The 24412-nt window shown below is 42.7% G+C and overlaps 1 protein-coding gene across 2 annotated transcripts; it reads right to left on the bottom strand.

The window, feature by feature from the left end:
* Positions 1 to 3769: 3769 nt before the first annotated feature.
* si:dkeyp-68b7.5 (zinc finger protein 397) lies at positions 3770 to 23384 on the bottom strand. Of its 2 annotated transcripts, none has more exons than XM_060906269.1 (5): positions 22898 to 23384; positions 10316 to 10380; positions 10172 to 10244; positions 8185 to 8247; positions 3770 to 4648 (listed from the first exon to the last, which is right to left on the bottom strand). In XM_060906269.1, the coding sequence occupies exons 1-5, from the start codon at positions 23169 to 23171 to the stop codon at positions 4095 to 4097; spliced, it is 1029 nt and encodes a 342-aa protein (XP_060762252.1). In that variant the 5' UTR covers positions 23172 to 23384; the 3' UTR covers positions 3770 to 4094. The 2 variants fall into 2 exon arrangements, with proteins under 2 accessions (XP_060762252.1, XP_060762253.1); XM_060906270.1 differs by having other exon boundaries at positions 10172 to 10241.
* Between the last annotated feature and the right edge of the window lie 1028 nt (positions 23385 to 24412).

Below are 24412 nucleotides of genomic sequence, written 5' to 3'. Positions count from 1 at the left end.
AAAGTTGCAGGTCTAAACAGAGTTGTGTGGTATGGGATTAGTTTTTATCTAATTGATCTGCTATCATTTGAAGAATTATTGCCTGGAAATAGCCCTCCAAAATATTTTTAAAAAATACCATTACGCCGATGACGTCTAAAGGAAAAGTGAAAATAGCTTGTCATTATGTAATAGCTGCAGAAATACTTAGTGTTCGTGTACAACTTTTAATATAAATTAACTTCGGTCCTCCTTTGGGTTAAATGGTTGAGACTTTCTAGTCAATTATAAATAATATGAACGAAAAGCAAAATGTCAGCAACTGTAGCCTACACAGCATCAAGCTTGCAAGTTCTTTAAAATGAATCATAGGACACCAAACAAACATTTACGCAATGTATTGGAATATTTTGACAGTAGTAAATATTTATAAAGTAAACACAACTCAAATTGAACAAAAGGTGTTCCAACAATCCAGTCAAAATGAAATTTTGAAAATTTTCCTCTCATTACAAATGCTGTCATTCAGCCGAGACGCGTTTAGTGACTGGAGCTACGATGCTAATGTAACTAACGTATACGGTACATGTACATGGAAGCTTGTAGCTACCAGTTTAGCATTGTTCAAACTGCTTGCTTGGATCATCACACTCGCATCTCAAACTATGTTTAGTTGTTGTTCAGAAACTCACACAGACATGTTTGTGTGGCTTCTGATACTTATCTATAAGAACAGAAAAGCGAAGGATGAATAAAACAATCCTAGCGGCCATCTTGAAGCGGAATCACTTCCTTTCTCAGCACTCTCTGTGAATGACGGGATTATAGATTATACCTTTATGCAGGGTTTCCCCTAGAAAAACTGGAGAGTCGTGGCCCCCTAAGCGCAGCGAGGTGCAAAGAGCACGCCGCCATAGGTGGCGTGTAAGCTAAGGGTGTCCCAAGGCATGCTCCTCTGAAAAATTTTAAAATACAAGCATTCATTCGTGGCTTCTGGTGACATCTAGAGCTGATTTTTACCAGTTCAACATGTTGAGGAACAGGCTATATTTTACTTATTTTAACGAATTCCCACCCTAAAAACAGAAGAAAAAAAAATCAATACAATACCCACTTGCATCTCACAAGCAGTGTCCTGTTCCAAAGGAGACTGCAGTTTATTTCACAAAGTGAATAGTGATGCAACATGGAACAAGTTGTTCAAAATTAAAGTCCTTCCCACACCACGTGGCGCATTGGGTGGCGCCAATCTCCGTTTCCTTAGCCCTCGGCTTCTCGCCTATTCCATTGCTAGGGTTACAGTGGGGGGCTAGTCCTCTGGTAACCGCAAGAGTTTGACTCCCCACTGTATTGCAGTGTGCCTTGCCAGACGGCAGTAGGTACCATTTTTATGATGGTCTTTGGTATGACCCGACCGTGAGTAGAGCTCGCGATTTCCTGATCAACAGGTGGACACACTAACCACTAGACCAACTCGCGGTCATAAGTTGTTCAAAATACTGATCATTAAATGTTGGCAATAGGCAGGGGTGTAGTGGGCGTGGTACGCGGGGGTACGCCGTCCACCCACTTCTCCCGAGGTGACAATTCCCCTGCTGGAAATTGTGAGAGGATGCAGTGCGCGAAGCAATTCGGTCACGCATGTTTGCTGGCCATGACCTGCTATGACGCTACAATGATTGTGTGTGTGCTTGAGACAGCAGCCCCTCCCCTCTCTGCTCCCTCACTGGCCCCAGTCGGCATGGCGACGGGCCTGAGCAGGAGCGCTGAGTCACACAAGATCTTGTCAGTTTTCTGCTGTTTTTTGCTCAGGAGCAGGCCCCGAACAACGACGAATAACTCGAAAACGAAAGCAGCTATTCACAAAATTCTTTCACAGTGAGCGCTACATGGGTCTCCTGAATACACTAATGTAATTTTTTGTCTGTAGTGTTAAAAATGAGGACACTAGAGCGAGTTAAAAATGAGTGACTTTTCTGTCACGTTTATAATGGGTGTCAATGAGGCCTCTCGGCTGCACTCTCCTCAGTTTGAGGCTTCTCATTCAAAAACTGTAAATCCTATCAGTTAGGTAGACACATTGTGTGAATCAGGACAAGTGTGACTACTACTTTTGAGAAAATCATGTCTGTAGAGTGAAATTTGTGGCTGAAAACACAGTTTAAGCGAGAAAGTTTGAGCTATTTTTTCAAGCTCTCTACACTCTAACTAAACGAGCTCCACTGGTGTGTAACGCAATAGACACCCATTCAAAAGCCGGATTTTCTCCCGGAACCCACATGGCGTTTGAGCCGGGACTGATCCGAAAGTGTAGAACCTAGCAGAAAAGTTGAATGCCAGATCCACAGAGGAGAAGTTTTCCTACGTTTTAGAGTTTGAATCACGTCTCTAGGTGAAAGCATGCCAGAGCAGCGGATGTTTGAAAAAGTGCTTTTTTTTTTTCAATTAATTCCATAGAAATGAATGGGGTAGAGCCGGCCCCTGCCTCCGCGGTGGGGGAATGGGGCAAGGGAGAGGAACAGAAGGAGAGAGAGAGAGGAGAGGGGAGGGGAGAAGGGGAGACGTCACGAATCGCGTACCCCCACTTTAAAAACTCCACTACACCACTGGCAATAGGGCAATGACTAAATACTCTGACTGTCAGACTCGAGCTGGTCAGCAGCATGCAGCGAACTAGCCGTCGTGGTCTCATAACTATGGTCTGCCACTGTTGCAGAGTTGTTTCTTTAGTTCTCTTTGTGAAAAACTCCGCAACCCATCAGTCTTTTGCTCACACATACCCGGCTTAAAGGTGCCGCCATTGTTGTAGAAGTTACCTATGAATATTAATTGCGCATCGCTCATCCAGTCAACATGGGATACCATACACACTCAGCCAATCAGCACGGAATACCCTTCTCTGACATCAGCTGTGAACTTGGGTCAAGTTCAGGGCCATGGGCTTGCATGGACTGTATTGATTACCTGCTCAAAGTCTACAAAACACATCCACGTTGATTCTAACTTTATACGGTCAGCCTAAATCACAGCGGTTTAATGGGTAGCGGCATGTCACTAAGCATATCAGTCAATAAATTAAGCATAGTGACGCTATGATGCTTTAGGAGAAACCCTGCTTAATGGTACCTTTAGATATAATGTAGTTTTAAAAATGATTCTGGGTCCATGACATAATTCATGTATGCAGTAAAGCTACATAAGCAGAGGTATAATAAAAGGTACAAATGCCATCTCATCTCATTATCTCTAGCCGCTTTATCCTGTTCTACAGGGTCGCAGGCAAGCTGGAGCCTATCCCAGCTGACTACGGGCGAAAGGCGGGGTACACCCTGGACAAGTCGCCAGGTCATCACAGGGCCGACACATAGACACAGACAACCATTCACACTCACATTCACACCTACGGTCAATTTAGAGTCACCAGTTAACCTAACCTGCATGTCTTTGGACTGTGGGGGAAACCGGAGCACCCGGAGGAAACCCACGCGGACACGGGGAGAACATGCAAACTCCGCACAGAAAGGCCCTCGCCGGCCACGGGGCTTGAACCTGGACCTTCTTGCTGTGAGGCGACAGCGCTAACCACTACACCACCGTGCTGCCGGTACAAATGCCAGTGACAAGGAATGTTTTCTGAGCGCGTTTAAATGATTGTGATGTTTTCTGAGGTGCGAGTGAGAGATGACTTAAAAACATCCCGTTCAAACAATACTAAATTGTTGGATATAAGCTTCCTGTACTTGTAATCTACATTAAAGTGAATTAAAGAAGCAAACTTTAGACACCAAACTAAGGCTTGGCTAACCAAATAAATTTAATGCAAGTAGAAGGTAAGGTGGACATTTCTCCACATTACTGAAATATGACTAGGCTTTTTGTCAGTATGAAATCTGATTCTTGTCTAAACATTTATCTGGGTTACAAATATTATCAAAATATTTTCTTTTTTTACTCCGTAGGTACTAATTTCTTCCTCATAATCTTGGCCATTTGCTTTCATATGGAACTCGGAAGCCAAGATTATACTGTACATTGTTCACAATAACCATATTGTGTGTGTTAAACTTGGTGCCATGTTGTACAGTCAGTGAAAGCCAAATATATGGCTTTCAAAGTCACCAGTAGTTGCAGACCTCTTCCTCGGTGTGGCTGCGCTGGTGCAGTTTCAGCGAGTTTAAGTGAGAGTACGACTTGCCGCACTCCTCGCAGCTGTAGGGCTTCTCTCCCGTGTGGCAGCGCTGATGTGAAATGAGGTGCGAGTTGCAGTAGAAGCGCTTGCCGCATTGTAGGCACGTGTAAGGCCTCTCGCCTGTATGGATGCGCTGATGGATCTTCAAGTAGAAGCGCGTGGTGAAGGTTTTACCGCACTGAGCGCAGCGCGAACTCTTCTCCCCCGTCCCCACCCCGTCACCTCTCTGCTCGCTGACTGGAGGAAGCGCTACAGCGTTAGCATGAGCGAACCGATTGAGTCCGTGTTGACCGGCATCACATTCTGTGGTTTGCTGATATTGATAGTGAACCGAGTTTTCCTCTCTTGGGTTTGGGGATGCATTTGTGCTGTGATGCCCAAGAATTGTATTAGTAGTGTCTTGTGATGCCTCAGGTCTCATTGTGAAGTCCTCGAGATCAGGCGAGTCCCAAGTAACACCGGGTTTGGCTTCATTAAGACCTGCAGAATAAAGGACGTTCCTGAGTTTGCATAAATGGACAAATATGTTTGGTTTTTTCCCCCCCTTATATACTACTCCATATTTTACGACAAGTTATGTTATAATGAGGTACCAGCCCTGTAATAACCATTTCTATCATGAAAGGTACATTTTAGTTGTTTTATACCCCTATAGAATGTACAGAATACAGAACTGTTATGGCAAATCTAGGCAATATATAAAATTGATGGGATATATTTTAGCTCAAAACCTGCTTTACAAGTTTCTAAGATCAGCTCGAGGACAACACCTCACTTTCTCTGCACTGACTGCCTTTTGTAATTTATTGTATTATGACTAAAAATATTCATTTCATGCTATTTATAAGAAAAACTTTCATAAAACATCATTAGGATGGCTACGATCAGGATTCTCCAGAAAATCTGAAGTAGATGGCTATAAAAAAAAAACCTTAAAAAAAGGTAGTAGTGGGCAGCTCTGGAATTTGAAAATTCCAAAAGGAGCACTAATGCTGGGGGGGGGGGGTCTGGGGGCATGCTCCCCCCCCAGAAAATTTTGAAATTTACATGCCTTCTGGTGCATTCTCAGCTAATAAATTACTAACCATTTCCCTGTAATATACTTGCAAAATATGTATGAAATTTCCCTCCAGATGTGTACGCTTGGCTTTCTCAGTTCCCCTCTGTAGTACGCTGCCTGGCTCTGTAACATAACTACAGTCAAGCCAGAAAGTCTGCACACCCCTTTCACCTTCTCCACGTTTTATTACGTTACAGACTTATTCTACAATAGATTAAGATCCATTTTTTGACACAAAATCCTACACAAAATAGCCCATAATGACAAAGTGAAAACAGGTTTTTAGACATTTGCGCCAATTTATTAAAAATCAAAATGTAAAATATCATGTGTACACAAGTGTGCACACCCTTTGATATAACACCCAAAAGTGAGCTGAGGTGCATTTTGTTTCCACTGATACTGCTTAAGCTGTTTCTACAACTTAATTGGAGTCCACCTGTGGTAAATTCAATTGATTGGACATGATTGGGGATTGCCAACACCTGCCTATATAAGGTCCCACAGTTGACAGTGCATGTCAGAGCAAACTCCAAGCCATGGGGTCAAAGGAATTAGCTGCAGACCTCAGAAACAGGATTGTGTCATGGCATAGATCTGGAGAAGGGTACAAAAAAAAAAATTGCTGCAGCTTTACAGGTCCCAAAGAGCACAGTGGCCACCATCATTTGTAAATGGAAGAAGTCTGGAGCCACCAAGAATCTTCCTAGACCTGGCCACCCGGCCAAACTGAGCAATCGGGGAAGATGGGCCTTGGCCAGGGAGGTGAGCAGGAACCTGAGGGTCACTCCAACAGAGCTCCAGCGTATCCTTGTGGAGATGGGAGAACCTTTCAGAAGCTCAACCATCCAGGCAGCACTCCACAAATCAGGCCTTTATTGTAGAGTGGTCAGACAGAAGCCACTACTTAGTAAAAAGCACGACAGCCCGCTTGGAGTTTGCCAAAAAGGCACCTAGAGGACTCTCAAACCATGAGAAACAAGCTCATCTGGTCTGATGAAACCAAAATTGAACTTTTTGGCCTGAATACCAAGCGTCACGTCTGGAGGAAACCAGACACCACTCATCACCTGGTTAATGCCATCCTTACAGTGAAGCATGGCGGTGGCAGCATCATGATGTGGGGATGTTTTTCAGCAGTGGGAATGGGGTGACTAGTCCTGATAGAGGGAAAGATGAATGCAGCTAAGTACACCAAGATCCTTGAAGAAAACCTGCTCCAGAGCACTCTGGACTTCAGACTGGGGACAAGGTTTACCTTCCAACATGACAACGACCTGAAGCACACAGCCAAGAGAACAAAGGAGTGGCTTCGGAGGAAGTCTGTGAATGTCCTTGAGTGGCCTGGCCAGAGCCTAGTCTGGTTAACACCAGACCATATCACAAGTGATATGGTCTGGAATCCGCCTATTGAATTTCTCGTAGGGGAGGTGTGGTTTACGATTGTCAACGGCCGTTTATTGGACGTTGCGAATGTCTATCATTTGGCGTATACGTAGCCCATGGCCAATCATGGCAGTTGTACCCGGTGACGTAGTTAGAGCGACGAAGAAGACGAAGAGGCGAAGAAAGACTGTAACGCCAAACGCTGTTCTTTTTTTAAAACAAACTTTCGCTCTAAACTATTCAGAACAGTGTCTAAAGCTTGATCGAAAGTTTGGTTCGTATCGCTCTCCGCCATGTTAAATGTGATCCGTAAACAGTCCCAAATAAACTACAAGCTTCCGTTTGTCGAGTAGTACGCGTCACCGTCTTTCCACCCCTCCCCACTCTCTGATTGGCTCCCTAACTCAGGCGAGCCTTTAGACCATAGTTTCCATGCTGTCTTTTCAGATCGGAACGATTGTGCAAAGCAGCATGGGATTTCCCAGGCTAGCCAGAGCCCAGACCTGAATCAAATTGAATATCTGTGGAAGGAGCTGAAAATGGCTGTGTACCGATGCTCCCCATCCAACCTGATGGAGCTTGCAAGGATATGCCAAGAGGAATGGGCAAAAATGTCCAGAAACAAGTGTGTCAAGCTCGTAGCTTCTTTCCCAAGACACCTTGAAGCTGTAATTGCTGCCAAAGGTGCATCAACCAAGTATTAGGCTCAGGGTGTGTACAGATACGTAACCCCTAAATAACTTATTTTTGTCAGTAAAATAAAATTGCATATTTTCTAAAAACCTGCTTTTACTTTGTTATTGTGGGCTATTTTGTGTAGAATTTTGTGACAAAAAATGAACTCTATCTATTGTAGAATAAGTCTGTAACGTAATAAAACATGGAGAAGGTGAAAGGGGTGTGCAGACTTTCCGGCTTGACTGTACATGGTGAGCTTATTTGGTGCGTGTGTAATGTGCTTCTGGTGTGGTATTGTGTACTGTAGAGTTTTAATTTCAGCATAAATATTTGCACACAATTAGTTATTTTCACTTTATGAAGCCTTAGCTGAGGGACCAGACAGCTCGATGGGAACTGAGGCACTCTGAGTAGCTTCTGAATATAAAAAGAACAAGTCTTAGACATGAAAATATTATGATTTATATGTACAAACCTGGAGAAAACATAGACCTTATATTTATTTGGCCCACGGAAGGTTTTAGTTTCTTCTTCGGCGGCATTTTGTGAAAACCGAGTGAAATCGTCTGCAACAACCACCAACTGCGTCTTTACTGTCCGCTACGGTGTGGTCATGTGGTCTGGCTCAACCAATCGGAGCGCGAGAATCGATCGACAAATATGGTGTTGCTTCCGGTCATGCTAGACCTGAGTCAAAGACAATTTCATGGTGAAATAATTGGATTTGCAGCAAATTATGGGCAGCGGAGACTATATAAATTGCTTGAACATTGAAAGGCTTTTTTTTTTGGGGGGGGGGGGGGGGGGGGGTTCAAATAGCTGGCGCAGACCGTCTGTGCAGGCGGAGAAAACCACTTGGGGACATCTCTGCTACAATACTTCTATGCCTCACCTTCTCCTGAAGTGTTGGATGTGCGTTGCTCCTCCTCCCAGCAAACACGTGTCTCTTCTGTTTCTATATGGAAAATAAAACAGTGAAACAACCGTTTTAATATGGCAATGTATTAATGCGTACACTAACTTGCCAGTTTATCTGGTATACACGTTCTCCGAGGAGACTGAGTGCAGCAGCATTGCTGGCGATTCAAAAACATTAATGTCACTGAATTATCCATTCAGAAGTGATACGGTGATCAGAAGCCAACTCTGATGGGCTACAGCGTGACTTAGGGCTGTGCGATGTCCCCTTAATTGGCATCGACGATGTTTACAGTGCAAACATCGTGATGGACAATCATATCGTGGGGGGGGGGGATTTTAATACCACATTATTACATTTTTTTATTATTATTATTATTATTATTATTAAAAGTATTAGATACTCATCCGAGGCTTTGGCACGTAAAGAAAAAAAAAGCGCTAGGTGATGTGGAATATTTGGCCTTGATAACGGATATGTGGTCCAGCTGCAACATGATGCCCTACATGTCAGCTACCGTACATTATGTGGACCGAGAGTGGGCAATGCAGTCCAAATGCCTGCAGACGAGTTTCATGCCAGAGACACATTCAGCGGACAATTTAGAAGACGCATTGCACGAGACACTTGCCGAATGGAAAACAGAGGAGAAAAAGATTGCCTGCATAACAACGGGGAGAATATTGTCACAGCCATCAGGCAATTGAAATGGCCGTGGTTAAGTTGTTTTGGGCACAATTTGAACCTGGCCATAACCAACTCACTTGCGCAACAGAGGGCCAGTACAGACCGAGCGTTTGGAGTTTGCCGAGCAATCAACACTGCGTTTGCGCACAGCTGGCTTCGGAGAAATGAGCTGCGCAAAGCGCAGGTGGAAACGAACCTCCCCGAGCACTCACTGATCACGGTAAGATATTAATCTGCTCTAACAATGAAAGACTAGTATTCAAACTATGAGAAGAAACTACACTTAAGCTATTACTCATTGTTTATTTACACCATATCAATTGAAGATGCGTTTCGGCCTTTAGTGCGCACTTGAACGCGCTAATTTTTCCAATTTATTAGTGTTTGAATTATTGCACCAGCTTTTAAAATCATGATTTAATATTGTTTTTTTTTTACTGTCTTTACATTTGTCAGAATCACCTTCATTCTTCCATTTGGTTTGACATTATGGCTTAGAGTGGACCATTTTGTGTCTGAAAGTAGGCCTATTTACCAGATTAAAGTTATTTGACTTCTGCCGAAGTCTGCGCTTCACTGCCGTTTGGGGTGCAATATTTCCCGACTGAAGTCGTTAATAGTGGCTATTTGTTTGAACAACATGACAAATTTTACATTAAAAGTATAGTGTAGGCTAAAAAATGAAGTCAAAATTTATTATTAGTAGCATACTGTATTTGTGTAACCACATGTTATGTTCACTAGCACGTCCCTGCACCATAGCCTACGGGAACAAACGGTAATAGGATATTACTTCATAATGATTTATATAATTATGTATTTATAATTATGTTATATATTTATATATTAAACAAAACTAACTAAACTAACAAAAAACTAACTTTTTAGGTTAAATAGGCCCAGATGATACCGTATATGCATGATTATGACAGGAGGGGGCGTGGTATCACGATAGTGGCTCTCCATCGTGATGGATGACCACCATCATCAATGGACGATGGCATCGTCTATCGGCACAGCCCTAGCGTGACTAACGCACAGTGTGAATTGAAAAAGATGAGCCTGAGTAAGTGTGTAAATAAAGAGGCCCGCGAGTGTATGCGAACAAAACTTGTACCAGGCCCATCATCCAAATAATATCTGATCAGTGGTGGTCCCTTTCTGCTGATGGACAGGGATGAATGTGGGTTCAAAGCACAGGCTTGCCTGATAAAACTGGTGAAAGAGTGTAATGATAATGTAAGTGAATCTACAGAGGAAGACTTCAGTTTACCGTCTGCATTGTCCCACGATTTCAACTCCGTCCTCTCTTCTTTAACATGAAAGGACTCTGCTCGGTCCTCCTGCTGTAACAGGAAATGTTTAAAAGAGCAGCATTGACAAGTAAAGGAATATTCTTAAAAAGACAAAATGTTACCTTTGCTTTCGAAGAACGCCCTGAAGAAGTCTCCATGTGTATGTCTGTACGCATTTCCTTACAGTCTGTAGTTAGAAGGGGAAAAAAAAATCGATTACGTTTTTGTACTTTGCAGTCAAAAGGTCATAAATAATGAACCTAAAATAACAAACAAACTCACCCAATACCAGTGGTTTAGCATACTGTACATTATATGAACAAGACAAAGGTACACTGTTCCATTGTGTATAGGAAAGGTCAACAAACTTGGGTTACGGGAAAATGGTCATTCGTAAAATCTCACTGACTATCGACAAAATTGTCCTTCTTAGTCGTAATTACTTATTCTTCATATCTTCCTAGATGGCTTTAAAGCTAATAAAAAGAAAATCCTTCTTGATTTCCTTATATTGAGGCAGGAATGCACTCCAAATGGGATGCCAGTCCATCCATAAGGCACCATTTTCTCTCTCTCAGAACCCTGGAGGAAACCCACAGGAACACAGGAGAAGACGTTGGAGAAACATGGGCCACTTTCCCAAAAAATGTTGACTTGGATGACTGATTAAAGCTAGGGTTGGCAATTTATTTTAGAAGCATTTTGGCTATATTTCTTGAAATTCTCTTTCCATCCCAACAGCAATGAATAAATCAAATACTCTGACAATTCAAAAAAAAAAAAAAATCTATCATCTGTGGCAGTTGCAGGGCTGTAAAAAGCTCATCCAATCATTTCATTTGGATGGCATGAAATGATTGGATGGCCTACCTTTTGACCTAACTACCTGCGTACATGCTGCCCCTGCACTCTTTGCGCATGATCAGGGGTTTCTACAAGGCTAGGCAGATACAGTGGGGCAAAAAAGTATTTAGTCAGCCACCAGTTGTGCAAGTTCTCCCACTTAAAAAGATAAGAGAGGCCTGTAATTTTCATCATAGGTACACTTCAACTATGAGAGACAGAATGGGGGGAAAGAATCCAGGAAATCACATTGTAGGATTTTTAATGAATTAATTGGTAAATTCCTCAGTAAAATAAGTATTTGGTCACCTACAAACAAGCAAGATTTCTGGCTCTCACAGACCTGTAACAACTTCTTTAAGAGGCTCCTCTGTCCTCCACTCGTTACCTGTATTAATGGCACCTGTTTGAACTCGTTATCAGTATAAAAGACACCTGTCCACAACCTCAAACAGTCACACTCCAAACTCCACTATGGCCAAGACCAAAGAGCTGTCAAAGGACACCAGAAACAAAACTGTAGACCTGCACCAGGCTGGGAAGACTGAATCTGCAATAGGTAAGCAGCTTGCTGTGAAGAAATCAATTGTGGGAGCAATTATTAGAAAATGGAAGACATACAAGACCACTGATAATCTCCCTCGATCTGGGGCTCCACGCAAGATCTCACCCCATGGGGTCAAAATGATCACAAGAGCGGTGAGCAAAAATCCCAGAACCACACAGGGGGACCTAGTGAATGACCTGCAGAGAGCTGGGACCAAAGTAACAAAGGCTACCATCAGTAACACACTACGCCGCCAGGGACTCAAATCCTGCAGTGCCAGACGTGTCCCCCTGCTTAAGCCAGTACATGTCCAGGCCCGTCTGAAGTTTGCTAGAGAGCATTTGGATGATCCAGAAGAGGATTGGGAGAATGTCATATGGTCAGATGAAACCAAAATAGAACTTTTTGGTAAAAACTCAACTTGTTGTGTTTGGAGGAGAAAGAATGCTGCGTTGCATCCAAAGAACACCACACCTACTGTGAAGCATGGGGGTAGAAACATCATGCTTTGGGGCTGTTTTTCTGCAAAGGGACCAGGACGACTGATCCGTGTAAAGGAAAGAATGAATGGGGCCATGTATCGTGAGATTTTGAGTGAAAACCTCCTTCCATCAGCAAGGGCATTGAAGATGAAACGTGGCTGGGTCTTTCAGCATGACAATGATCCCAAACACACCACCCGGGCAACGAAGGAGTGGCTTCGTAAGAAGCATTTCAAGGTCCTGGAGTGGCCTAGCCAGTCTCCAGATCTCAACCCCATAGAAAATCTTTGGATGGAGTTGAAAGTCCGTGTTGCCCAGCGACAGCCCCAAAACATCACTGCTCTAGAGGAGATCTGCATGGAGGAATGGGCCAAAATACCAGCAACAGTGTGTGAAAACCTTGTGAAGACTTACAGAAAACGTTTGACCTCTGTCATTGCCAACAAAGGGTATATAAAAGTATTGAGATGAACTTTTGTTATTGACCAAATACTTATTTTCCACCATAATTTGCAAATAAATTCTTTAAAAATCAGACAATTTGATTTTCTGGATTTTTTTTCCTCATTTTGTCTCTCATAGTTGAGGTATACCTATGATGAAAATTACAGGCCTCTCTCATCTTTTTAAGTGGGAGAACTTGCACAATTGGTGACTGACTAAATACTTTTTTGCCCCACTGTAATGTTGTTATCTAGCAAACTAGTTGTACAAGAATGGCAGAGAAAGGGCAGTCAAAATGTTCAGTTACACCTAACATTATACATAGAACAGCTTGCCCTGCTAAACAAAGCAAGAAAAGAAAGGAAAGCCTGAAGTAGAAAAGGCCATGATGAAAAAGAGGTTGGATAAAGCAAGCGGTCAAACCAGAGTCAACACTGGTATGGCTTTTCAACGATGGCAACAACTGAGGGAGTTGAAGGGCCTGAAAAGCAATGCCATTGTTACTGAATTTCTGTTGGACAAGTAATTATCTGGTTTGTTTAGTTTTTTGGGGGAATTTGCTATTTTCTAGAACTATGTAGCCACCGTAGCTACACTCTCAAAAAATAAAGTACACTGTTGTACCTTTAGGGGTACAATGGCTTGTTACTGAGGCAGTACTCTCTAAGTTACTTGTGTGTACTTTTTTTACTGCTTGGGAACATATATGTACCTTTTTGGCCCTAAATTATTGGACCTTGAAGTCCAATAATAAACCCTAAGGGGTACATAAGTGTAGATTGTACCTTGGAGGACAGAAATGGGCTCCCTACTGTACCCCTGTTTCTGACATTGTAGCTAATTGGACTCGCACTCGGGCAGTACTCAGGCAGTGCATGTTCATGTGTTTTGAAGGTGTGGCTTTTGAGGGAGGCCTAAAGGAGAGGGTGGGATTTTTTTGGTTGAATACTTTCACAGTCTAGCTTATTCTTGCTGGCTTGTCCAATGTTGCCTAGTCTAACTTTAACGAATGATGTCATCCGACGCCAGAGGTGGACAAAGTACCCAACTTCATTACTTAAGTCAAAGTACAGATCTCACTGGTCAAATGTTACTCCGATACAAGTGAAAGTTGTCCAGTCAAATTTTTACTTAAGTACTTGCTTTTAAAAATACTTAAGTATTAAAAGTACATTTTCTGTCAACACATTGCTGTATTATTGCCACAATGCTTACAATACATAATGTCATTACCAAAGACAGAAATGTGAATTCACAAAATGAACGCATGCTGTGCCATCGTGGTGGTTTAACGTTAAGCTAGCTAGTCAGTGAAACTCCACCTGACGTGCTAGCAAACTCTTTTCAAACTCAAAATTATATTGGGTAGCTAACGCTACTAGAAAAGAAAGATTTTCACATTGTTTATTTGGCAAGATTATGCTAAAACATATTTCTGAAAGTACTTCAGATAAGTTAACGTTATTCATGTTAGCGTAACTCCATTTTTACATGCTAACTAGCAGTGTCCAAGTTAACTAGCTATGTGTAAACGTTAGCCGTGGACAAGGCTACAGCAACTTGTCGGTCAAATCCATAGAAAGTCATTTGACGAACCAGACTGCATAGCTATTGCAACATTATCGCTAGCTCTAAAAGCACATAAAACTTTGTTGCAAGCTTTCTCTTGGAATAAAAAAAAAACATTTATATACCTCAATATGCTTCCGCAGGTTGGCTGGTGAGTTTTTGTAGGCTGTGATGTGGTTCGTTTTCGGCAAACAAAGCAAATATTTAAAACGAAACTAATCTTTATTCCTTTCTGAAAACTGAAACATGGGTTCTAGCTATAACCATGGGTGTGTGCATTCTCCAGAAGAACCGCCTCCTTCCATTCTGCCATCAACTGAACATGTTCAAATAATGCTGCTGAGAAAATCACTGAACTTGATATTATACAGTCTATGGATGTGATGTGACCCGAGTGATCACTGACAAACTGTCTCAGTGTCACTTGTCAAGTCAAGTCAAGTTTATTTGTACAGCGCTTTTAACAATAAAACATTGTCGCAAAGCAGCTTTACAGAATTTGAACGACTTAAAACATGAGCTAATTTTATCCCTAATCTATCCCCAACGAGCGAGCCTGTGGCGACGGTGGCAAGGAAAAACTCCCTCAGACGACATGAGGAAGAAACCTCGAGAGGAACCAGACTCAAAAGGGAACCCATCCTCATTTGGGCAACAACAGACAGCCTGACTATAACATTAACAATTTTAACATGAAGACAGTTTCGTTGATGTTATAACTTTTCATTGATGGAAGCTTGAGTGCAAAACTGTTCATGATAACTGCAGTCCTAAAGTTAGCAAGTCAACTGTAGTCCTCAGCCATAAAAGCATTACTGCAAGAGTCCAGAGCGTCCTCCAGGTATAACCCTCAACTGTCCTCATGGGGCCGTCCTTCACAGGAGCGATGCGATAAACTTGTGAAAAATCCAATCACGTTTAAGAAAAGAAATAAAAAACATCCACTTGCAAAGCTGCTTCATAATAACGAGGACCTTAACAGAAATGTAGTGGAGTAAAAAGTATGATATTTTTGTCTTTCAAATGTCATGAAGTTAAAGTCATAAGTTTCCAAAAAAATTAATACTCAAGTAAAAGTACAGATACTCAAAAATTGTACTTAAGTACAGTACTTCGTTACTGTCCACCTCTGTCCAACGCTCACCCCTCAGCCTAGGAAGCCCTTAACTAGATTAGCTTTCAAGTTATACTAGGGCTTCCTGCACCTCTTTTCAAATTACATTTTTTTCTTCTACAAAATTCACAGTTCTGGTTTTAACTTAGAAAAAAAAAGTGATATCAATAAACTTTCTTAGTTATATTATATTTTAGTGTTCTGCCTAGAGGTGTCAATAAAGAAACATTGTCATTGCCAGAGAAGGTTTAGAAAGAAAGAAAGAAAGAAAGAAAGAAAGAAAGAAAGAAAGAAAGAACTTTATTCATCATACACTTGTGAAATTCCTCTCTGCATTTAACCCATCTGAAGCAGTGAATACACACATGAGCAATGAGCACACACACATACCCAGAGCAGTGGGCAGCCATGCTAACAGTGCCCGGGGAGCAGTTGGGAGTTAGGTTCCTCGCTCAAGGGCACCTCAGCCCAAGGCCGTCCCATATTAACCTAATCGCATGTCTTTGGACTGTGGGGGAAACCGGAGCACCCAGAGGAAACCCACGCAGACACGGGGAGAACATGCAAACTCCATACAGAAAGGCCCTCGCTGGCTGCCAGCCTGGAACCCAGAACCTTCTTGCTCTGAGGCGACCGTGCTCACCACTTACATATGGATTATTACAAAAAGGTATGGATCTGACTGCATTGTAACTGAAATGCACGTGATCATCATGTACAGTGGCATGCAAAAGTTTGGGCACCCTTGCTGAAAATGTCTGTTACTGCAAATAGTTAAGTGAGCAGAAGATGAACTGATCACCAAAAAGCATAAAGGTAAAGACGACACATTTCTTTTCAGCGTTTTATGCAGGATTTGTGTATTATTTTTTTGTACAATTGGAGAGTGAAAAAAGAAAAGGAACACCATGCGAAAGTTTGAGCACCCCAATACATTCGAGTTCTCCGGTAACTTTTACCAAGGTTCCAGACCTTAATTAGCTTATTGAGCTGTGGCTTGTTCAAATTCTTCGTTAGGAAAGGTCAGATGATGCAGAATTCAAAGCTGTATAAATTCTCTGACTCCTCAAATTTGTCCCTAAAATAAACGGCCATGGGCTCCTCTAAGCAACTCCCTCGCATTCTGAATAATAAAATAATTGATGCTCACAAAGCAGGAGAAGGCTACAAGAATATAGCAAAGTGTTTTCAGGTAGCTGTTTCCTCAGATTGTAATGTTAAGAAATGGCAGTTAACAGAAACAGTGGAGATCAAGGTGAGGTCTGGAAGATGAAGAATACTTTCTGAAAGAACTGCTCATTGGATTGCTAGAAAGGCAAATAAAAACCCCTGTTTGACTGCAAAAGACCTTCAGAAAGATTTAGCAGACCCTGGAGTGGTGGTGCACTGTTCTACTATGCAGCGACACCTGAACAAATATGACCTTCATGGGAGAGTCATCAGAAGAAAACCTTTCCTGCGTCCTAGCCACAAAATTCAGCGTCTGAAGTTTGCAAACGAACATCTAAGCAAGCCTGATGCATTCTGGAAACAAGTCCTGTGGACTGATGAAATCAAAATAGAACTTTTTGGCCACAATGTGCAAAAGTATGTTTGGAGGGAAAAAAAAGAGTGCCAAATTCCAGGAAAAGAACACCTCTCCAACTCTGAAGCATGGGTGTGGATCAATCATGCTTTGGGGTTGTGTTGCAGCCAGTGACACAGGGCACATTTCATTGGTCGAGGGAAGCATGGATTCGAATAAATACCAGCAAATTCTGGAAGCAAACATCACACCATCTGTAAAAAAGTTGAAGTTAAAAAGAGGATGGGTCCTACAATAAGACGATGATCCAAAACACACCTCAAAATCTACAATGGAATACCTCAAGAGGCACAAGCTGAAGGTTTTGCCCTGGCCCTCACAGTCCCCTGACCTAAACATCATTGAAAATCTGTGGATAGATCTCAAAAGAGCAGTGCATGCAAGACAGCCCAAGAAACTTGTAGAACTAGAAGCCTTTTGCAAGGACGAATGTGTGAAAATCCCCCAGGTAAGAACTGAAAGATTATTAGCTGGCTACAAAAAGTGTTTACAAGCTGTGATACTTGCCAAAGGGGGTATTACTAAGTACTAACCATGCAGGGTGCCCAAACTTTTGCTTCAGGCCCTTTTCCTTTTTTGTCATTTTGAAAATGTAAAAGATGAAAATTTAAAAAATATATTGTTTTTGCTTAAAATATAAAGGGTTAGGGTCATCTTTAACTTTATGCCTTTTGGAGATCATTTCATCTTCAACCCACTTAACTGTTCACAGTAACAGCAATTTTGACCAGGGGTGCACAAACTTTTGCATACCACTATACACCTCACACTTTCTTTTTGTAGTTTCCTCCTGAAACACACATGTTATTTGCCAGCTTAAGGTCGGCCTGTATGGTGAAATACCATGACTGAGATCTTGAAAGTACTGAGCGAGGCCCTCTGGGCCGAGATCGGTATTCAAGGCCGAGGTCACGGTATTTCACCATACGGACCGACCTTAAGCTGGTAAATATATATATATATATATATATTTTTTTTCTTTACCAAATTCTAACAGAAAACGAGAGCGCCCGAAAGGAAGAACCGAGCCGCCATTTTGAATCCTCATTCACGGCTGTAATGCAAATGGCTTCCTCCTCGGTATACAAGTGCACTTCCATGGCAGGAAAAAAAAACCCCTACATTTTGCCGCCTATGTCGTCCCCTATTTATACAAATAGGAGTCATTCAGGATTCGGCCATGTTTTTGCTCGGCGTTAGCAACAGTTAGAGGCTTTTAGCTTTCAGAATCACTTTTATTGCCAGGTATATGGACACACACGAGGAATTTGACTCCGGTTCACTTAGCTCTCAAAACAGATAAAGCGTATACACAAAACAAACAACAACAAAAATAGGTGCATAGTGCAAAGTAATCCAGGTAAGTCAAGTATGGAATAGTTAAATAAATATAAAGTATACAGTGTGCACAGAATGACTGTATGAGTGTTCAGATATTTTACAAGTGAGTGATATTACTGATATATGAATCTGGATTTTAGCTGTTCATCACAGAGACAGCCTGAGGGAAGAAACTGTTCTTGTGTCTGGTTGTTTTTGCATACAGTGATCTATATCTCGGGCGGCACGGTGGTGTAGAGGTTAGCACCGTCGCCTCACAGCAAGAAGGTCCGGGTTTGAGCTCCGTGGCCGGCGAGGGCCTTTCTGTGCGGAGTTTGCATGTTGTCCGCGTGGGTTTCCTCCAGGTGCTCTGGTTTCCCCCACAGTCCAAAGACATGCAGGTTAGGTTAACTGGTGACTCTAAATTGACCGTAGGTTTGAATGTGAGTGTGAATGGTTGTCTGTGTGTCAGCCTGGCGACTTGTCCAGGGTGTACCCCACTTTTCACCTGTAGTTAGCTGGGATAGGCTCCAGCTTGCCTGCGACCCTGTAGAACAGGATAAAGCGGCTAGAGATAATGAGATGAGGTGATCTATATCGCCTCCCTGAGGGGAGAAGATTAAACAGATTGTGACCAGGGTGTGATGGGTCCGCAGAGATGTTACCTGCCCGTTTCCTGACTCTGGACAAGTATAAAGGGGTGTTCACACGGCACATATTTGCATCGATGCTGCACTGATGTATTTTGTTGTGATATATCTTACACCGGTGTAAATTTTGTGGAGCATTCACACGTCACAAACCTGCTTACTAGAGAGAAGCGTGTTAGCACCGGTGCAGCCCCACTTGCGTTCACACGGCAGTTTTTGCGACCGTGCTATACGATAGTAATAATGCGGAAATTAAATATGCGCATGCGTGAAAATGTTCTTCCTTTTCCCGGTTGTCATGGCATCACCAAGCGCCGGGAAAACAACGTGGATGAAGACACGCAGTTCTGTTGTTGTTGATATTCGCCATTTTGGAAGCGCAAAATACCAGGATGCAAATTATGCAATGCCCGTATGTAATCAACTCTCCTCACACGTAGCGAGTCTACCCCGTAGCGTTCAGACGTCCCATTTTATATCGGTGCTGCCCCGCAAACTAGCATTTACTCTGGAGTAAATTTCTTAAACCACCTCCCGAGCAGGGTTAGATTTGCACCGGTTTAAGCAGCTTTCAGGGGCTACACCGCTATAACTTTGTACCGTGTGAACGCTCTACCGGGGCAGCCCCGGTGCTACACCAGAGTAAAAGTTGCCGTGTGAACACCCATTAAGTCTTGGATGGAGGGCAGCTTGACACTAATAATTTTCTCTGCAGACCTTATTGTCCGTCGCAGTCTGTTCTTCTCCTGAAATGTTCTTTTTTTATTTTGTCTTCCTCAAGGTAGTAAAACTCGCTTTCGCTGTGAATGCGGTCACTATCCATGCTGTAAAATTAATGCTATTTTGAATCCTCTTTCACGGCTGTAATGCAAATTGCTTCCTCCTCGGTATAGACCCTTTGCACTGACGTCACCCGAAACCGGAAGTAAACAAACCCTGCGCCATATTGGAAGACCAACAAACTCGTGATTAGGGGGAAATAACGGCAGCGCGCGGTATGTGAACCCACGAAGCACTTGGTTCATCAAAAACCTACAATGGTAAACTTTTGTGCTGTGTTAGGGTGTTCTAACAAAGCTGATGGGAAAGGTGAAAAGAAGTCTTTCTACAGAATACCAGCTGTGACTGAGACACAAGGGGAGCAAACCAAGGAGCTTTCTGCCAGGAGACAGCGAGAGTATTTAGCTGCTTTATGCAGAGCGGATCTGAATACTTCAAGTCTACAACAGTACAGAATATGTTCAGACCATTTTATTACTGGTAAGTCACTAGGCTAGAGTGTTGTAGAACATTTTTTAAAGGTTTACTGAATAAAAACATCCTTAATTTTATCAAATTTGTTATTTCATTTATTTCTTTTGTTTTAATTTTCCTCCCTCCATCCCTCTTTGGATTTTAAATATAGTTTTTCCCCATGTCCAAATAATTCAAAGATATATAAATAAAAACAGATAAGTAGTAAATTAAAAATAAATTATGAAATAAAAAAAAATACATAGCATGAATACAGATTGCAATAGTGGTCAAGTGCTATAATTTTTTTAACATGATCGTGGAGAATTTCATTTAATCTCCACTGATTATTATATGAATGTTTACAATGTCTGGGTAGCAAACAGACGGCAGAATTGGTGTCAGGTCCTCCTTATGTTTCCATTCTCCCTTGCCCCGAGTCTTATCATATGGGTCAAACCCATCAATCACAGCCAGTTTCTCCACATACCATGCCCTTTCTGCAGCTGGTAATGTACTGACATAACCCGAATTATCAGCCATCGTGTCACTTCACTCTCGCTCGTAGTTTGTTTTATATTGTGAGTATGTATGTATGTATGTATGTACTTGGTCTTCTAATATGGCGCCCTAACAAAATCTCGCGGTACGGTGACGTCACGCGGTAGCCCTCTATAGACCCCTTTCACTGACGTCACCCGAAACCGGAAGTAAACAGACCCTGCGCCATTTTGGAAGACCAACAAACTCGTGATAAGGGGATAATAACGGCAGCGGTATGTGAACCCACAAGAATAAAGTGGAGTGGCAAACGACTTAAACAAATCTGAGCTGATTTATTGGCCCAACAGTAGACTTGAAAGAAACCTGTGAGAGACTTGGCAAAAAACTGTGGATATAATGGATAAGTCTGTGCATGATCTGCGGACACTTTGAGGTAAGCAAACGCAAGAAATTCAGATTTAAAACATGCTAAAGTGGCCCCAAGTTGATAACTGTATGAGGAGCAAGCCTCCCAGACTTCTACAATTTAATAATAATAATAATTTAGGATGGTTTGGGGCTTGCTCGCTGCTGCCAGGTTGGTTGTTGAGTAGCCTGACTGTTTTTTTTTTTCCTTGCGTGTGGTATCATTGTTGACGCGAGGTTGTTTTTTGAACATGCCAATGCGGACACGATTTCCCCTGATGAGTTATGACTTCAGATGCGATGCGTGTGTGGAGTCCGCGTGATATGTGCGTAAGATAGGCTTCTCATGTGTTTGGAGATCCGCGCTCCGAGACAAGCGCAAGCACACACACCCCCAAGGGAAAAAAAGGGGCCCCCCGAAAATATCAGCATAGTTCGAACACTGAGTGTAGGCATTGGGTGTAAACAACAAATAGTTTACAATGTCTGGGTAGCAAACAGATGGCAGAATTGTGGCCCTTTTCCACTACCCTTTTTCAGCTCACTTCAGCTCGCTTCAGCTCACTTCAGCCCGACACGGCTCGCGTTTCGACTACCAAAAACCAGCACGACTCAGCTCGCTTCAGCCCTGCTTAGCCCCTAAAACTCGCACCGTTTTGGAGTGGGGCTGAAGCGAGCCAAACCGTGCCGAGTGAGGCTGGGGGCGTGAGCAGACACTCCCCTGTGCACTGATTGGTGAGGAGGAGTGTCCTCACATGCCCACACACGCCCCGCGAGCACGCTGGGATCTGTAAACACCGTAAACCCGGAAGAAGAAGAATTACGAATTACGAGAATTTCTGAAGCCTTATGCGCCTCGCCTCATCTATACGCTCTTGCCAGTATCTGTTGGCGTTGTCGGTGACAACAAGCCACAGCACCAAGACCAGCAACACTAACGACTCCATGTCCTCCATGTTTATTGTTTACTATCCGGGTCGTGAGACTACCGCTTAAAAGCTCACTGATGTCACTGTTTGCGCTGCTTAACGACATCACCTGACGTCCACCCACTTTCGCTAACTCCACCCAATGTGTCCACCCACTTCCAGCCAGCACGGTTCAGCGCGGTTGTAGTCGAAATGCAACTCCAACAGCCCCACTCAGCTCGACTCAGCACGGCATGGCTCAGCCCGACTCAGCCGTGTTTGTAGTGGAAAAGCGGCATTGGTGTCAGGTCCTCCTTATGTTTCCATTCTCCCTTGCCCCGAGTCTTATCATATGGGTCAAACCCATCAATCACAGCCAGTTTCTCCACATACCGTGCCCTTTCTGCAGCTGGTAATGTACTGACATAACCCGAATTATCAGCCATCGTGTCACTTCATTCTCGCTCGTACTTTGTTTTATATTGTGAGTGCATGTACTTGGTCTTCCAATATGGCGTGGTGACGTCATGTGAAAGGGGTCTATGGCAGGAAAAAAACTACATTTTGCCGCCTATGTCGTCCCTTATTTATACAAATAGGAGTCATTCAGGATTCAGCCATGTTTTTGCTCGGCGTTAGCAAGTTAGAGGTTTTTAGCTTTCTCCTGAAATGTTTTCTTTTATTTCTTCTTCCTCCTCAGGGTAGTAAAACTCGCTTTCGCTGTGAACACTGTATCGCTATCCATGCTGTAAAATTAATGCTATTATGCTGAGAAATGCCGGCAAAAATTTATAAGATTTTTCTAAATAATGTTTATTTTAAAAAAAGATAAACGTTGACAAAAAATGCTACTTTGTTGTTGTGAATGAGCGACTCGCCAGAGGTCCATAACCGGGATCCGCTCGCCAGCCAATCAGAGCGCAGGATTTGGACCGCGAAAAAAATAAAGAGATTTATTCTCCATGTGTTTGTCTTCTTTTTGACATTGCTTTTTTAAAAAAAAAAAATAGCTGACTCTCTAACATGATTATGATTTTAATCCCAGAAAGATGATCCTGAGGGTCCACAACTCCAATAAAAGTCTTCATGATCCAGCTTACCTTGGCGTGCAGCTGTGATTGTCACCTGTACAGCCACCGACCGGCGGTTGGGAGCGGACTGGCGGATGGCTGCTGCCTGGCGCGCCGATCTCAGCTCACTCTCTGCGAACTGCAGTTTACACAAAAGCGCCTCGACCTCCATCTGTCTCCGCGCTATCTCCGCACGTAAAAGCGCCGAGTCCTTATCTATGATTTTGGTCATCTCTACCAGTGCACCCTTAGCAAACCTTTCTATTATGGACGCTAACTGGGAATGGATATCGACAGAAGACATTGTTCTCAGGAAATGAGGTCTATTCGGCGCTGTTGAAGGGGTTTAAGACAAAAATAATTATAATATAGATATAACAACCCCCTGTTTGAAGTGTCTAATAAGCAATGAAAACTAAATTCAGTCTAATTCTGTTGTACAGAATGTCAGTTTCTTATAAACCGCTTTTCTCTCGAGCACTCGGTTAACACAATGTTTACATTACTTTCCACCAAGCGTTCACTTCCGCCTTCAGGAACGTCGCGCGACACGTCCTCCATCAACCAATAGCGTTAGACTTCCGGAAACACTGACGTTTCATTGGCTACGGCTAAAATCCCCGTATACTCACATACTATTTAGTAAGGTAGTAACCAGAGTAGGACAGTAACGAACATTTACTTGAGTATTAAATGGTGTTTTTTTTAGACTTATGACTTTAACTTAACTGCATTTGAAAGACTTTCTACTCCACTACATTTCTGTCAAGGAATGAAGCAGCTTTGAAAGTGGATGCTTTTCCCCCCCCCCTTTTCTTTTCTAAAACGTGATTGGATTTTTCTATCAGTAATCACTAGGGTCACATCACATCCATACAGTGGTGCTTGAAAGTTTGTGAACCCTTTAGAATTTTCTGTATTTCTGCATAAATATGACCCAAGTCCTCAAAGTAGATAAAGAGAACCCAGTTAAACAAATGAGACAAACATATTATACTTGGTCATTTATTTATTGAGGAAAATGATCCAATATTACATATCTGTGAGTGGCAAAAGTATGCGAACCTCTAGGATTAGCAGTTAATTTGAAGGTGAATTTAGAGTCTGGTGACAATCAGGTGTGAGTGGGCGCCCTGTTTTATTTAAAGAACAGGGATCTATCAAAGTCTGATCTTGTTTGTGGAAGTGTATCATGGCACGAACAAAGGAGATTTCTGAGGACCTCAGAAAAAGCGTTGTTGATGCTCATCAGGCTGGAAAAGGTTACAAAACCATCTCTGAAGAGTTTGGACTCCACCAATCCACAGTCAGACAGACTGGGTACAAATGGAGGAAATTCAAGACCATTTGTTACCCTCCCCAGGAGTGGTCGACCAACAAAGATCACTGCAAGAGCAAGGCATGTAATAGTCGGCGAGGTCACAAAGGGCCCCAGGGTTACTTCTAAGCAACTGAAGGCCTTGGCTAATGTTCATGAGTCCACCATCAGAACACTGAACAACAATGGTGTGCATGGCAGGGTTGCAAGGAGAAAGCCACTGCTCT

Source organism: Neoarius graeffei, chromosome 23 (assembly GCF_027579695.1).
Source record: "Neoarius graeffei isolate fNeoGra1 chromosome 23, fNeoGra1.pri, whole genome shotgun sequence".
NCBI lineage: Eukaryota > Metazoa > Chordata > Actinopteri > Siluriformes > Ariidae > Neoarius > Neoarius graeffei.
Note: the sequence above shows the minus strand (reverse complement) of the source record. Positions and strands in the feature narration are given on the sequence as shown.